This window comes from Electrophorus electricus, chromosome 24 (assembly GCF_041902795.1).
Source record: "Electrophorus electricus isolate QZ-2024a chromosome 24, ASM4190279v1, whole genome shotgun sequence".
Taxonomy (NCBI): domain Eukaryota; kingdom Metazoa; phylum Chordata; class Actinopteri; order Gymnotiformes; family Gymnotidae; genus Electrophorus; species Electrophorus electricus.
In genome coordinates, this window is record NC_137520.1 from 12,569,289 (window position 1) to 12,584,408 (window position 15,120).

The 15,120-nt window shown below is 50.5% G+C and overlaps 1 protein-coding gene across 20 annotated transcripts in view; it reads left to right on the forward strand.

The window, feature by feature from the left end:
- Positions 1-15,120, forward strand: part of casz1 (castor zinc finger 1) — a 155,258-nt gene that overhangs the window by 128,064 nt on the left and 12,074 nt on the right. For 14 of the 20 annotated variants that reach the window (XM_035522419.2, XM_035522418.2, XM_035522415.2 and 11 more), the window contains 9 exons: positions 689-1,568; positions 2,478-2,543; positions 4,183-4,251; positions 5,214-5,304; positions 7,589-7,753; positions 9,826-9,998; positions 10,148-11,013; positions 14,364-14,496; positions 15,050-15,113. In XM_035522419.2, coding sequence (XP_035378312.2) covers positions 689-1,568; positions 2,478-2,543; positions 4,183-4,251; positions 5,214-5,304; positions 7,589-7,753; positions 9,826-9,998; positions 10,148-11,013; positions 14,364-14,496; positions 15,050-15,113 — 2,507 coding nt within the window. The remainder of the gene's footprint in view (positions 1-688; positions 1,569-2,477; positions 2,544-4,182; positions 4,252-5,213; positions 5,305-7,588; positions 7,754-9,825; positions 9,999-10,147; positions 11,014-14,363; positions 14,497-15,049; positions 15,114-15,120) is intronic. The other 6 variants (XM_081707025.1, XM_081707016.1, XM_035522414.2 and 3 more) reach the window with 4 other exon arrangements.

Genomic DNA, 15,120 nt, shown 5'->3' on the forward strand with positions numbered 1-15,120 from the left:
TGTGCGCGCCTGCGTGTGTGCGAGCGCGTGTGTGCGTGCATGTGCATGTATGTGTGTATGTGCGTGCATGTGTTTGTGTGCATGCCTGTGCGTGCGTGTGTGTGCGTGCATGTGTGTGCGTGTACGCGTGTGTGAGCGTGTGTGTGTGCTCCGAGTGAGCGTGTCCATCCTCACATGCACGCATACACAGACTTATTAAAACATAAACGTGGTCTCCGTTACAGGCTGGTTAAGCAGTGCGGATTCTCCTGCTCCCAGACTGGAGCGGTTTCTTCCACCCCATCTCTCTGACCCCTCTCGCAACCTGGATGAAAGTTAATGGGCCAGAATTAATCTCTACATAATGCAATTAAACTATACATTTACGGCATTTCTCCCCGTCCTTGGGGAGGACGGCGCGTTTTAATGGACTTTAAAAGAAAAGTGAACTTTCATTGCTCAAATAAGTAAGAAACTTTTAAAGAGTCCACTTACGGTCGCATGGCAGTGTTATTGTAGCTGATCGTTGTGATCTATTGTGATTAAAACGGTGCAATTAAAATGGTGCCATGACATCCAGACATGTTGAATATGCAACATATCTATATTTTTCTGCATTTTTTTCATGATTTGAACCTGGTTTAATAATCATTTAACGTGAATCTTCATCGTGGCTAACTGTGGGCACTGTGTTGGCTGCTGTGTGTAGGGGAGGCCTCAGCCCTGCGGGACTATGCTGCCAGCACCATGAATGAGTTCTTGCACATGTTCGGCTACGACGACCAGCAGGTGCGTGACGAGTTGGCCAAGAAGATCAGCTTCGACAAAATGAAATCGGCTACCTCAGACCCCTCGTCCATGAGCAGCGAGGAGGCCACGCGCCGCGCCCGCTTCTCCAAGTACGAGGAGTACATCCGCAAGCTGAAGGCCGGCGAGGCGCTGGCGTGGCCCGCCCACGCCAAGTCCGACGAACTCGGCGCCAAGGCGCCCCAGGAGAAGAGCTCTGCCGTGCTGCAGGCGTCCTCCTGCCTCCCGGGCGCCGACGCTCCTGTGTTCCCCGTTTCCGCCGCCGCGGACCACAAGCAGGCCCAGCTGGCCGTCGCCCCTGGCAACGCCTCCCACAGCCTGGCATCCCGCACTTCCAAATACGACTTCTTTATCCAGAAGCTAAAGATGGGCGAGAGCCTGAGGCAGCAGAACGGTGGCGCCTACAAGAGACCGTCCAAGTACGACCTGGAGAACGTCAAGTACCTGCACCTCTTCAAACCCGGCGAGGGCAACCCCGACATGGGCGGGGCCATAGCCTTCAAGACGGGCAAAGTGGGCCGGCCGTCGAAGTACGACGTCCAAAACAACCAGAAGCTCACCCCCGGGAAGGGAAACTCCCCCATAATGCCGGGCGTCCTCTCCTCGTCCTCTTCGGGTGCGCCAGCCACGCCCGGGCTCCCCTCCACCGCCTCTGCTGGCCCTGTCGGCCCCTCGTGCCTACCGGGGGAGCAGGTGGGCCACCTGGGCTTCAACTCCGACTACATGAAGTCCAGCTTCTCCAAGACAGACTCCATTACCACTGGAACCGTCTCCTCAGTCAAGTAAGATTGCCACCCTGTGTAGTGCCTGCTTTTGGTCCCCAAAAACCAATGTGTTCTGATACAATGCATCAAAAGGCCTACAGCGCGTGAGCGGTGTCAAGCACTCTGGTGCTGTTTGTTAACACGACTGTGGTGAATTAATACTTTAATGCAGAATTTACCAATGTTATTTTTTTCCGTTGCTTGATTTTCTCGGCTGACGCTCTCTGCCCTCTCGACGCGTTCATGAAAGCGGGTGACGGGTTTGCTCGTGGCCGTCACGCTGCTTCCACAGCGTCTCACACCGGCTTCCTTTTTCAGCTCTGTCACAGCAGCATTTAGTGAGTTAATTCACGGGGGAGCGTGAGTGAGCTCCTGAACACTGCTGGCTGGGCTGCAGGGTGTGTGCGGGCCTGCCCTGTACCGTGACTCTGTCCGCACTCGCGCTCCACGGGGTCTGTACCTAGGACTCTGTCCTTACCCTCAGAATGGAGCTGGTGGATTTGTTGACCCGTGGAGGGGAGCACTGGAAAATCAGCAGTCAGACACAGAAACAAGATGCCAAAGTAGCTTTAGTCGTCCTTCAAATCGCAGCCAGTTGAGAAAAAGCAGTGGTCGGCATTGTCTGGGCCCCTCATCACTTCATCTTTCCATTTGTGTGCTCTCCAAAAAAATAAATAATCGGGCATGAATCATTTATGCATTCAGAAACATTTTCCCCACTGCTTCCACTTTTGGGCGGCCATGCGTCAAGGTGCGCTTAAACCTCCCTGATTCATTCCCGAAACAAACTGCTGCTCCACCCAAGAAAATGTATATTGATAGCCCAAAGTTTGAAATGGCTTGTAAGTGAATATTGTGTCAGTTTGTTATTATTAATGGTGGCATGTGATGCCATTAATCCTGGCCCCTCTGTGTGTGCTGGGACAGGAATGGACTGCCTCCGGAGAAACCAGTCACCGAGGACGTCAATGTCTACCAGAAATATATCGCCAGGTATGTGAATATTCATCCTCCCCACCAAAACATTTCAAGCAATGGGTTTTTTGTTTGTTTTTTTTCTTGTTTTAATCGAAGCGATCTTTTATGCCTTAATAAAGTTGAATGTAGATTGGCAAAAATAAGTTTTGTGCGTAGACTATAAATTACATGTGAGAAGTAGGGTTTATGGACTAAGGAAGATTAATTGAATTAAAGCAAGACGGGTGAGTCATGTCTCTGGCAGAGCTGTGGTCCCTGCCAACACTTGGCTCTGTGTATACTGACGGCTAAGTCCACGGAATCTTAAGCAAACATCGAGAAATGTTTGTAAATACATTTTCCACATTAGCTTCCCTCCAGCAGGCTCGCTCCCGTGCGCGGCTGTGCTCTCTTAAGTAGTGTTTCTGTGAAAACCCCACTGCTCAGATAACAGTTCTCCACCTTTTTCATTTTCTATATCATTGCCACAAATGAAGACACTGAATAAACTAAATGACAGGCACTCACAAATCCAGACAAAAGCTCTAAGATTCAGTGCACTGCAGTGTCGGGCCCTGTGTTCATTTTGTCGTGACACTATAAAGGTGATTATCGTTTGTTTATTTATTCTGGTTTTAAAGGGAGAAAAAACGGTGTTTCAAAAAGTCAAAGCGGCTTTGGCGTAAATGATTAGTTTCCCAAGCTGTAACGCGAAGGCCACAAATCAAAGCTCTGGCACTAACACACACACACACACACACACACAAAAAAAAAAAAAAAAAACTCTCCTTGGACTGATTACATTTTGCAAGAAGATTTAATTAAGGAATTTTTAATGAGGCTTCTGCTGGCACTGCCAAGAACTGTTTTGATATTTGCGCTGCATAATGCATAAAATTTGTCTAAACATCTCGGCAGTTGATGCACAGGGAGGCAGCAGATAAGGCCAGATACAGTTTCAATTTCCGCGTTTGGGAAAATAAGAAAGAAGGCAGAGAGGAGGACTCATAAAAAGGGCAAATGCAGCTTGGTGCGTCCTGGCGGAGTCGGGGGGGGGGCAGGGATCATCACTGGCTTCCACGCTAATGAGAGCACTCTCACGCTTAAAAAGCAGCTTTGTAAACTTGTCTACTCCCACCCCCACCCCCCACCCCCCCCCCCCCCCCAAAAAAAGGGGAAAAAGTTCTTTATCTCCGAGCTCTGCCACAGTTTGATGTTTAAAGAGCTTCCCTGGTAGTGTTTAGTCGCAGTTTTGCCTCCTAAATGCTTTCATACACCCACCATTGCGCTACACTTTGATCAGCATGTCTCCATTGTAACAGGAGATGTGCGGCAATCTCTGCATCGTGGCGATATTAATATTTAATCTGCCGCTGAATGGCGGCAGCCCATTAGCCCCCTGACGTGGCAAGTGGGAATTGTCCAGAGGCAGAGTGAGAGAGCAGAGAGGTGGATCACGCTCCCGGGAGGGGGCCTTGCGTACGCAGGGCCGACTGCGCAGAGTGAATGGGACTCGTCGGGGCCGGCTTTGTGCGTGCGCGCGCGCGCGTGTGCGTATGTGTGTGTGTGTGTGTGTGTGTGTGTATGTGCATGTGTGCGTGCGTGCGTGTGTTTGTGTGTCTGTGCTTCTGTAAAATGTACCGATATTTAGCTTTGTTTTCATTTTATTTTCAAGAAGCAGCCAAAAACACCTGAAGCCCTCTCCACCCCCCAAGCATTTCACAACACCACCAACTTTTAAAAGGTGCGTTTGCCATTCAATTAGTTTAATGAACTCAGCCGTGTGATCTGTAAGAGCAGTCTTGGGAAAATCCAGGGATACAAGGGGCGCGGGGCAAAATAAAAAAACACGTCTATTACTTAGCGTTTTCTCCCTACTTCAGCAGATGGTGCTCTTGGCAGCAGCAGTGCAAATGTTTATTTGTGTGTTTTGAGCTGTAATTGGAGGTTTTTAACAGTCATCATCGTCGGGGTTGTAATCAGCCTGTAAACACTCAGGAAATGGGCCTCTTTAAAGCAGGGCCAGTCTGTGGCAGGCTGGGCCAGTCAGACAGCGGGAGTGGGGTGTCGGGAGACAGCACGCCGACACACACAAACCTTTCTATTAGGACTAACCTTTCCCTGATTAAAGCGCAGCCTGTTAACCTGGAGTGCTGAGCACTGATTTGGCAGAGCTTAAAGCACGGGCAAATGAGTGAATTACGTCTGGGGTTACAGTTTAATAAGAGTCTACCTACTGCTTCTGAAGCCAATGGAACTAATTTGGTGGAGATTGCTGTGACTGAAGTGCGAATTGTAATCACATGGTTGCGGGGAGCGTGGGCAGGTATGAGATCTCACCTCTCGCTACGTGTTTGTAGTTGCCCATAATGGCGCTTTGCGCCATGGAGATGATTCCGTCAGTGTGGGGATGTTTATCAGTCCAGGATAAAAGGATAACTTGCCCTTTAAAGCTCAGCCTTGTCTGGACAGAGGTCACATTTTGCTTCCTCACAAGAAGGAGCTAAAAAAAAAAATAATTAATTTATTCGTGCCAAAGACCTAGTAAAGGTTTTGGTTTTTAATTGCACGTCAAAGCTTTTTTTCCACGCTAATTTTATTAAAGCAACAGTAACCACTGGATTGCGTATAAGTGTTGATGTCTGTGTCTGGTTTCTTGCAGAGACTTGACTGTAATCATACTGTGGTGACTGTGTTTGCATTCAGGTTCTCTGGCAGCCAGCATTGTGGACATATGCACTGTGCATATCAGTACAGGGAACATTACCACTGCATGGACCCCGAATGCAACTACCAGGTTAGTGCCCCGCTGCCGTGGTAACATTTAGGCAAAGCAGGCGGAAAGTTTCTCAGGCAACACAATCCTTTCCCCATCACACACAGACACACAGACACACACACACACACACACACACACACACACAAGGTGAAGTGGGCTGTGTTAAGCTGTAGTCTAGCAGTCGCGCTCGAGTGGCTCCCACTGCTTCCCACCACTCGGCTCGGCGGGAACGCGAGTCCGGAGAATGCATGTGAGCCCCTCGGCAGCGCAGGACCTTCCTCTGCACCTCGGTGCTGCTCCGTGGCCTACCTGCTCCCATCTGGAGGAGATGAACCTGCAGGAGAGGCCCCAATGCAGGCTGAAGAGTTAAGACTCCACTCCAGCGGGTTCATTTAAGCACAGGGTCTGGTTTATATTTTTATAAGGGTAAATACCTCTGAAAGATGGCTTCTGTAGACTGCCTTTTCTCCCCTTTCTCGAGGACATCTGCTATTACTCTGGGGCCATCGCTAATCCCCTTTCACGTTATTAATCTGATCCGTGTCCCGAGAGTTGTCGTGTACCGTGCAGTGAAACCGGCGCTAAGCAGATCACGGTGCTGGCGTCGGAGCCGCGCGCGTGTGTACGTCGCAAAAGAGCAGGCAAACACGGGGCAGATTTGTTGAAGACGTCAAAAATCCTTAAGCAACCAAAAGAGGCTCAGCGCGTCAGTACCGTACGAGGGCCCTTCCGTTTCTAAGCCCCCTCTCCACTTTTAATCAACTGATTACATTCGGCACAAACACATCGGAGTCTTTGCCGCGGACGCGACAGCTGTCGCACGGAACACGTGCTTACTAGCTCGGCGGAGGCCGGCGGGACCGCGTGGAGGAGAGCAGCTCCTCCGCCTGCCTCAGAACCCGCTGCCATGACGATCGGGCGGGCGGCTGCAGGTTTGAGCGGATGTCGGGATGTTGGAAGCGATAACTCCCGAAACGTCACGTGACGCAGCAGTGGAGTCTTACCCCGCTGGTGGGGTGGGCACAGGCCATGCCTGTCCTTCTGTGGCCTCGCGTGGTAGTGGGAATCCTAAAATAAATGTGGACAGGTCCTCGCGATTCCTCGCGAGCGCCCCAACCGAACCTGCACGCTGGGCCGGCCTGCCTGCTCTAGGTGCTCTCTGGGTCCCGCGGAGCCGGCACGCCTAAAGGCCGACTTATCGCGTTACGTGATGTCTCAAGTGCCTGCCATTATCAGACGCTCACCATTGTCTTTGTCATATAGTAAACCGCACAAGGTTGTGAAGCTTTCCCTCACATGAGAAAGAGGATATGACACAATATCTGCTCAATTGAGACGTTTGTGTTTCTGTTAGTGGATTTATTTTTCCTGTATGTAAGATAAGCTTGACATATACTCAATTAGGTTTTGTGTTTTAGATGTTTCTGTCGTGTTTTTTTTTTTTTTTTGTCTCCTGTTGCACATTTGTGTAGAAAAATATGGATTTAAGTCAGAATAGGCTCATTGATTTCAGCTTCTCCTGTTACAGTTCCTGTAATGTCAGCTTAAGCCCAATTACTGCAGATTTGGGTGCTGGCTCTCTCTGGAGTCAGTCAGCTTTACCCCTCCGACTCCTTTGTGTTTTCCTACTGCCACTCTGCTGTGTAGAAGTTTTGTTTTTTTTTCATTTTGAGGAGGAAATCTTACCGCATTCGCTTTTTATTACAGCCTAACCCCACACGAAAATCATGCTTTAATACTTTAATTAAAAACGGAATCATATCTCAGCTGGGGAATTAAAAGGGAAACATTTTTGGTTGGCTTGTTTGTTTGTTGTCTTTTTTCCCTGTACGCGTTCAAGAAACCATCTGCACGGAACATAATTTTTCAGAAGCTGAGAACATCGGAACTGTGATCTTGCATGTCAAGCGATCCATCTTAATTAAAACCCAGCAGAAGTAATAAAGATGCAGACCCAGAAACTCCAGCGAGCATTGGGGCAGACAGGGTGCCGCGGTATTCCCGTGCAGACTGCTTTAGGTAGCGCCGGGGAAAACGCTGTTTCCTTACTTGTTTGGGAATAAAGCGAGAAGGAGAGCTGAAGATCACACGCTGTCCCTCCAGCAGCCTGGGACCCTGGGCAGCCAGCGCACCGCCACTCAACTGCCTGCTAGTCGGATCACGCGCTGGGCAGCTGTTGCCAGGCCGCTAAAATGACACGTTGCCTGTTTCCTATCACTGCCACTAGCCCCCACTCACACCTACGCCAAAACTTCCCTGTAGCCTTTCGTTAACCTGCTGCTGTGTGTGTGACTCTTGACAGAGATTCACCAGTAAACAAGACGTGATAAGGCACTACAACATGCACAAGAAGAGGGACAACTCTCTCCAGCACGGCTTCATGCGCTTCAGTCCCCTGGACGACTGCAGCGTCTACTACCATGGCTGTCACCTCAACGGCAAGAGCACCCACTACCACTGCATGCAGGTAAAGCGCGGCACCCTGCCTCCACGCTTTCCTGGCGCCCTCCCTGCACCTCCTGTCCGCCTGCAGCACAGTGCTCGTGCTTACTGCGTAACCAACGCCAGCAGCACGGCACGAGAACGGGTTCTGGGCCCACACCGCCGTCCGGGGCCTCGGCTAGATTTTGCACCTGCCAGAAAAGGCTGGAAAATGAGTGAGAACAGAGCGTATAGTGTCCGTTTTCAGGGGGTAACAGAAGCCACTGCTGTATGGAAGGGTTTCACGTCTGCCTAGTGACACACTATAGCCGCTGTATCGGATGGCCCGGGCTCTGGTCATGGAGTATGGCCACACACAAAAAAGCCCAGAGAAAAAGCCCTTCCCTCCGGCAGCAGCCGTGGGCCCCGTGAGCTCCCATTCGGGATCCCACAGCTACTCTCCAGGACTATAAAAGGAAGTTACAGTTCTTCCACTTTTTCCATCAGGCCCGAATTACCATTTAAGAGCAGTTTTCATTCGTTTGACAAAAGGTGTCATAAAGTAAATAAGAGACAAATTAAAAGGATGAACGCGAGGCCGCTCTGAGCGCTTCCCGGGCTCTCTCGCTCCTTAATTGGCATGGATAAAATTCAGTTAGTTGTTTATATAAACTCGACATTTTTCATCTTTTAGTACCAAGCAGAGAGTTGAAGATTATATCCCACCAGATTTGTTTAATTTTTTTTTCACATCTGCTTATTTTCAAGGTGTCACCAGTGCGAGTGCTTTCTCACCGCGCCGGGAGGCGTCCAGGGGCAGATGGCTTAAGATGTACTCTTTTTTTAACCCCCCCACAACGGCGTAATTGTTAATAGACATTTCAGCTCTTATTTTAACAGCTCTGAGAAGCAGCAGATGTTGGCACCCGGTCTCCTGATTTACGGTGGGGGGGGGGGGGAGAAAAAAAAACAAAAACCTAGAGTGGCATTTTTTTCATTGTTTGACTCAATATGGAAAAGTTGCCCTGTTTGCGTGGCTGATATGTGCCAGGGATGATATACAATTGCGGGTTTTAATTCAAACATTAGTCTGTATCCCCCTGTTGCCCAGAAGACTCCTGAGTGCTTCTGCTGAATAACAGAGCATTTCAGACTAAAGAAAGTGACAGTCTCTCTGCCCCCACCCCAGCTCTTACACGGCGTAGGGTAAAGTAAGACAGGGACAGTAGCCCTCTCATGCACAGTTGTGTCTGTGGAAAGCCTTAAATGGAAGAAGCGTTCTAACCACACATCAAGCCTCTATTTTGCAGTTGCGTCGGCTTATTTACTAAGGTCGCGCTAACCCCGTGCAGGTATAGTGCAGGTTTTTTTGCTGCCTGCACCAAATTTGCACCTCGGTTGCCAAATATATTGCCCCTGAAATGTACTTCTGCAGCTTCCTACAAAAGAGGAAATGTATCCTTTTTCTAGTTAAGTTGCAGGTTCCAATCAGAACCATCAGTGAAGTCACATGATGGAGATAAAAAAGCACCTTCTTGAACCCTGTACCAGTGCCACTGCACTGCTTCTTAGTCCTAACATCGTTTCAGCTACTCGGCACTCAGTACAGGGATGAATGTCACGAGCGCAGAAAAGCTAGAGAGCTGTTCTCTGCGCCGGGTCTCCTGAGCTGAATGCACGCACAGTGATGGGTCAGCAACCTGACCCAGCGACACCTGCTCAGTGAAAACCGTCCCGTCACCTTGTTTCCCTTCTCACACGCACGTCATCTGGTTCTGAAAGCTGCTTTTTCGTGTTGCGCGATCCCTCCTCTGTTTCAACCAAACGGAGATGTTTCAATCAGATTGGGGTTTTTTTAGGTCAGATGTTTCTTGGCTCGCCACATTGAGCATCACCGAGCATCTATTTTTTTTGTTTTTTTTTCCTTCTTAAATGAGAGGTGTTGTTTTCCACACCATTGCAGGGTAGACGAATCCAACCACCAACATGCAGTTCGTTGTAATCATCTTCCTCCTCTGCAGCCTTCAAAAAGCCACAGGGTTTACTGCAGTTGGCGTCCGCCTCTGCTCCGCTTCTAGTGACAGCGTTTTCTCTCTGTCCTTCTCCCGTTTCCATCAGGTGGGCTGTAACAAGGTGTACACCAGCACCTCTGACGTCATGACTCACGAGAACTTCCACAAGAAGAACGCACAGCTGATCAACGACGGCTTCCAGAGGTTCCGCGCCACGGAGGACTGCGGCACCGTGAGCTGTCAGTTCTACGGGCAGAAGACCACACACTTCCACTGCAGGTGAGGGTCCTGGCATGGGACCGGCGTGTGTGACTAAGGATACAGTGGGTTCGGAGGATGTGAATCCACGTGAGGGACATCCATGCTGGGGAGAGGGGGACCGCCACGAAAACTGACCAATGATTCTTTTCCCAATGATTCTTTTCCAGGCGCCCGGGCTGCACTTTCACCTTCAAGAATAAGTGTGACATCGAGAAGCACAAAAGCTATCACATCAAGGACGACGCGTACGCCAAGGACGGCTTCAAGAAGTTCTACAAGTACGAGGAGTGCAAATACGAGGGCTGTGTTTACAGCAAGGCCACCAACCACTTCCACTGCATCCGTCAGGGCTGCGGCTTCACCTTCACCTCCACCAGCCAGATGACGTCGCACAAGCGCAAGCACGAGCGACGCCACGTGCGCTCCTCCTCCGGTGTGCTGGGCCTCGCGTCCTCCTTCCTACTGCCCAAGGAGGAGCAGGAGGAGTCCAGCAACGACGACCTGGTGGACTTCTCTGCCATCAGCAGCCGGAACTCCAGCCTGAGCGCTTCGCCCACCACGCAGCAACCCCCCACCACGCCCCACCTGCTGACCACGCCCGCCACCGCTGTCACCTCTGGTCAGAGCGTCAAGCCCACGCCCGCCCTCCCGCCGGCTGCCCGCATGTCCACGTTGCTGTCCCAGGCCCTGCCCGGCAGCATGCCTATGGCCCTGGCCCTGTCCAGTAGCGCCCTGGGTGGAGCCTCCAACCCCTTCTTCCCTCTGTTGCCACGCCTGCCCTTGCAGCTGCCTGCAGCGGCCGCCGGGTTGGTCTCGGCCGCGGGATCCGCCGCTCACTCCGCTACCAGGGACTCGCTGGCACCGAGCGCCGGCTCGGCCGGGGAGACGGCGCCGGCCACCGCCCCCTCCACGCCCGCGGCCTACGCCGCCTCCTCCATCATGGAGAAGATCTCAGCCAGCAAGGGCCTGATATCGCCCATGATGGCCAGGTTGGCTGCTGCAGCCCTCAATCCTGGGAGTCTCCCGGACACAGGTGAGCGCCCTTGGTGCCGCAGAGATCGCCGCGGCACACGGCACAGCTCGTCCGCACTGGTGGGAATACATGTGACTGCTCAGTACCTTCAGGAAGACTTCAGCAAGTACAGCAGAAGAGAGAAATTAGTGTCTCTGCACTTTATTAGCAAAGCTTTAAGCACCATGGCCTTTACAAGCGTTTTGGTGGTTTTAGCCACCCAATAGAGAAGTAAATGAAGATCGTTGAAAAGAAAAGTGTAGAAAATGGCTTCTGCAGGAGTTGGATACTGTGAAAGTCTTTTCTTAACATATTTAGTGGTGTTGTATGAGCTCAGTGAAGAGGAAGGGCAAGTTAGCATGTACCCTAGTTTCACACCATTTTCTCACCATCTCCCTCTCTTCCTCTTTATTTCTCTCTCTGTCTCTGTCTCTCTTTGCCTGTCTCTGCCTAACATCTCTCTCTCCCTCCCTCCCTCTCTCTGTCTAAAAGGACACTCACAGGCTGTCGACTCATTTAGCCCACAGACGGTACACAAATCTCTGATTTCAGGATTAGGGCAAATATTGCGGGGTCTGCCGTACTGGCCTGGACCCGTTATTGCCATGATCATTGCCTTGATACCCACAATCCATTAGCAGATAAGTGCCGTAGTGGTAGTGAGCAGCGCTGTGAAGCCACGTCTAACAGCATCCTCAGGAGGTTCCCAGAGCCTGTGTACTACATGCCTGCTCATCACAAGCCTCTTATCTGAGCGCGCACTCGTTCCGACCAAATGGAGCCTGAATAAAATTAAGTTGAGAAATTGAAGGTATAAAGCAGTTTTTATGCAGACTGATAGAGACAGGGGGGGGGGGGATATAATAGAAATTGTCGAGGCAGAAATGACTCAGCGCTCCAGAGAGGTGTGTGCGCCCACATCTGTCTGTGTGTGTTAAGGTGGTCCTGTGTGTGTGTGTGTGTGTGTGTGTGTATTTAAGAAGCTTTAACTCTCAGTGTTTCCATTAAACACACCTGCAGGTAGAGATGTTCCAGCGGTAGGTGGAGTATCTGTATGAAGCAGGTGGGCTTTGGATGAAGACAGCATAATGGAGGCTATGTGTAGGACCAGGCAGGGGGCGGGTTCTGCAAGAACAGGGACAGCTGCTGTTAGGGGCATGTAGCCTCCAGGTGCTAAGTTGAATGTAGGGCCACGCCCACAGAGAGTCCCGTCAAAGGAGAGTGGAGCACACCTGGCCTCTGGGGGTGGGACGGTCTCCCTCTGCAGGGGCAGGCGACCAGAAGGAGAAAGGGGAGAGGGCACCATAGATGGCGTGACTTCCCTTCACTAGAGACCGTGTGTGTGTGTGTGTGTGTGTGTGTGTGTGTGTGTGTGTGTGTGTGTGTGTGTGTGTGTGTGTGTGTGTGTGTGAATTCACACTTCAACATGAAGCAGCACACCACCTCATAGTGAGAATGTCTTGTGTTTAATTTAGATACCTTTTGAGAGAGAGAGAAGAAAATGTAGAGAAAAAATCCCGCACCATGCAGAGTTGTGAGTGCAGATCATAATGTGTCATTGCTAATTTTATGCATTTGCTCAGAAATGCCGTGTGAACAAGACATTTGTGTAAAATGAGGAGGATGTGGTCAGGCCTTAGAACAGAGCAAACAATGTTTACTGCACCTATTTTCTAGCAGTTTCTTTTTTCTCTCTCTCTTTTTTGAGTTGACAGTCAACGCGCAAGAAAATGCAGTTTGGGTTCAGTCTGTCCCCACAGGACCCTGTGACGATCTATTCGTGTGGCTCTGGTCTCTGGTGTAGAACACAGCCTGTTTTACTGACGTTTCAGCCAGACCTACCCTGGAGTGTTCCTTCAGATCTGGGAATCTAAAGGGTTGACTAATTAGACATACAGTACAAATGATCTTTCACAAGCACGGTAACTTAGCAGGAGTAATTACATGCTAGAACATTATTCTTGGATAATTTCCAGAAAAATGCTGCGTGGAGATCAGATGCCCCCCACGGCCCTCACGGCCCCCTTATTTCTCTCTCTCCAAGATTATCAGCGTGTTTGTCATGCAGACTGCAAGGCTGATAAAGGATTTAATGACTTCCCTCTTGCGTGGTCATTAGTTAACTGCTTTTTTAACTTCGGGCGGTTCGTTCTCAGCGGCAGCCTGAGCGGAGTGGGAGCATGTCACCTCCGCTTTGCTGTGAGACGGATCCGCGTAGGAGAGGTTGATCACTGGGGCGCTCGGAAAGGCGTCCTCGTGCGGTCTGAGCTTGGCAGGTTGAGAGGAGGGTGAGCTAGCCGTTTTTCTGGCAGGAGGGTGCACGCGAGGGTTTGGCCGCAGTAGGCTTGCGGAGGCCAGTGGGATTGAACCGCAGGCCTCATTAGGATGCAGCATGCCTTCATTTTCCTGGTCTGTTCTCCACACACGGGCACGTGCATCTCACCCTTCTCTGTGCTGAGGGCCGAGGGCGGACAGTGGTGTCATGTCCCTGCCTGGCCCTCTCCCTCCGCAGGGCCAACCAGCCCTCGCTGAAAGCAATCACAGCTGATGCACTCGAGCTCCTGCCGAGGTCACGCCCAGGCCCTGCTCCTAATCCCTCCAGCACACCCCCCACCCCCCACCCCCCCAAGGGGACTTTTATTTTATTTTATTTTTTTTATAAAATACCACTTAACGGCTACCGAGGCCCAGCTTTCACTGTATCGCCTCAGGACAAATTAATATTTCAGTCATTCTGGATTGGCAGAAACGCCTGGGCCTATACCCCCATCAGCAGTTTACCCTCTCCTTTAGCATTTGTCTTTTTTCTCTCTTCTTCCACTCCTGTCCTTTCCCAGCACATCCACCGCAAACCTGTGTCCCCCCCCAAAAAAAAACGATCACGAGGTCATGCTGTTTGAACTGATCCGATTGGCTGTCACCTCCAATCTGACCGGCAGAGCAGATGTTCCTTTCGGGCATGCTCAGTGACGTTGACTGCCGTCTGTTGTCAGGCCAACAGGGAGAAGTGGTGATGTGGGAGGGCGGGGGAGGGCCTGTCTGAGCATGCCACTTCAGCTCAGCGTTGGTGTGCGGCGTAATGGCCGGTTAAGGGGCAGCTCTGCAAATGGGTTGTGACAAGAGCTGCTGAAAAAGGGGTCTTTCCCCCATTCCTCTCCACCCTCAATCACCGTTTAAACGCCTTGACGGCTTGACATAATTCTGCAATAATTATCACTCCCAGTCCTCTCCCCAGTCCGGACATCAGTCAGATTGGATCTCATCACTGGGTAATAATGCTGACCAACAATAACTCTGTTATATGTCTGTCTCTCTCTCTCTCTCTCTCTCTCTCTCTCTCTCTCTCTCTCTCTCTCTCTCCCTCTCCTCAGGAAATGGGCAGCACACTCAGGCAGGCCGGTTTAATCCAGTCCAAGTCAAACAGGAGCCAATGGACACCACCTCTGGAACCTTGCAGGAGTCCATGCAAGAACACAGCCTTGACCTGAGCAAGAAAGACCACAGGTATGGCCCCGAGCAAGCCCCGCCTCCAGCCGGCCCGGTCATCCACTCCCCTCCTTTCTAGCCCTCTGTCACCCAACGCCCAGCCATTCTGCTGAACTCTGATTTATCTCTGGAATAATACGGTATTGTGTTAATTAGTGGGAGTGCTCTTGTTAAAAACCTCTCACAAGGTGGGTCTGCAAAGTGGTGAAGTAGCAGATTTACACACTGTCGCTCTGTCCGTCTCAAATGCACCCTTTGCGCAAATCTATCACACAAATGTAAAGATTTCCTCATAATATATTTTATTTCATCTGCCTTTTATAATACATGTCAAGTATGAAACATGACATGCTGTTCATTTAAATGAAAGTGTATTAGCGTAAACCCTGGTTTAAGCCTGCCTCCCCCGACACACAAACCCAGTCCGCTTTTTACGTGCAGTGGCGTCTTATTTATGTGTCTTTTTTTTTTCCATTTCCTCATTGACTATTCACACACACTGAAATAAATAATAATATTTACTGTTCCCATGCAAATCTTGCCTAAACATTGTTCATTTTGCTTGTTCCAGTAATGAATCAAATGGACACCCTGCACCGGGAAATTCATCTCTTTTATCCTCACTTATGAATAAGGTAAGAT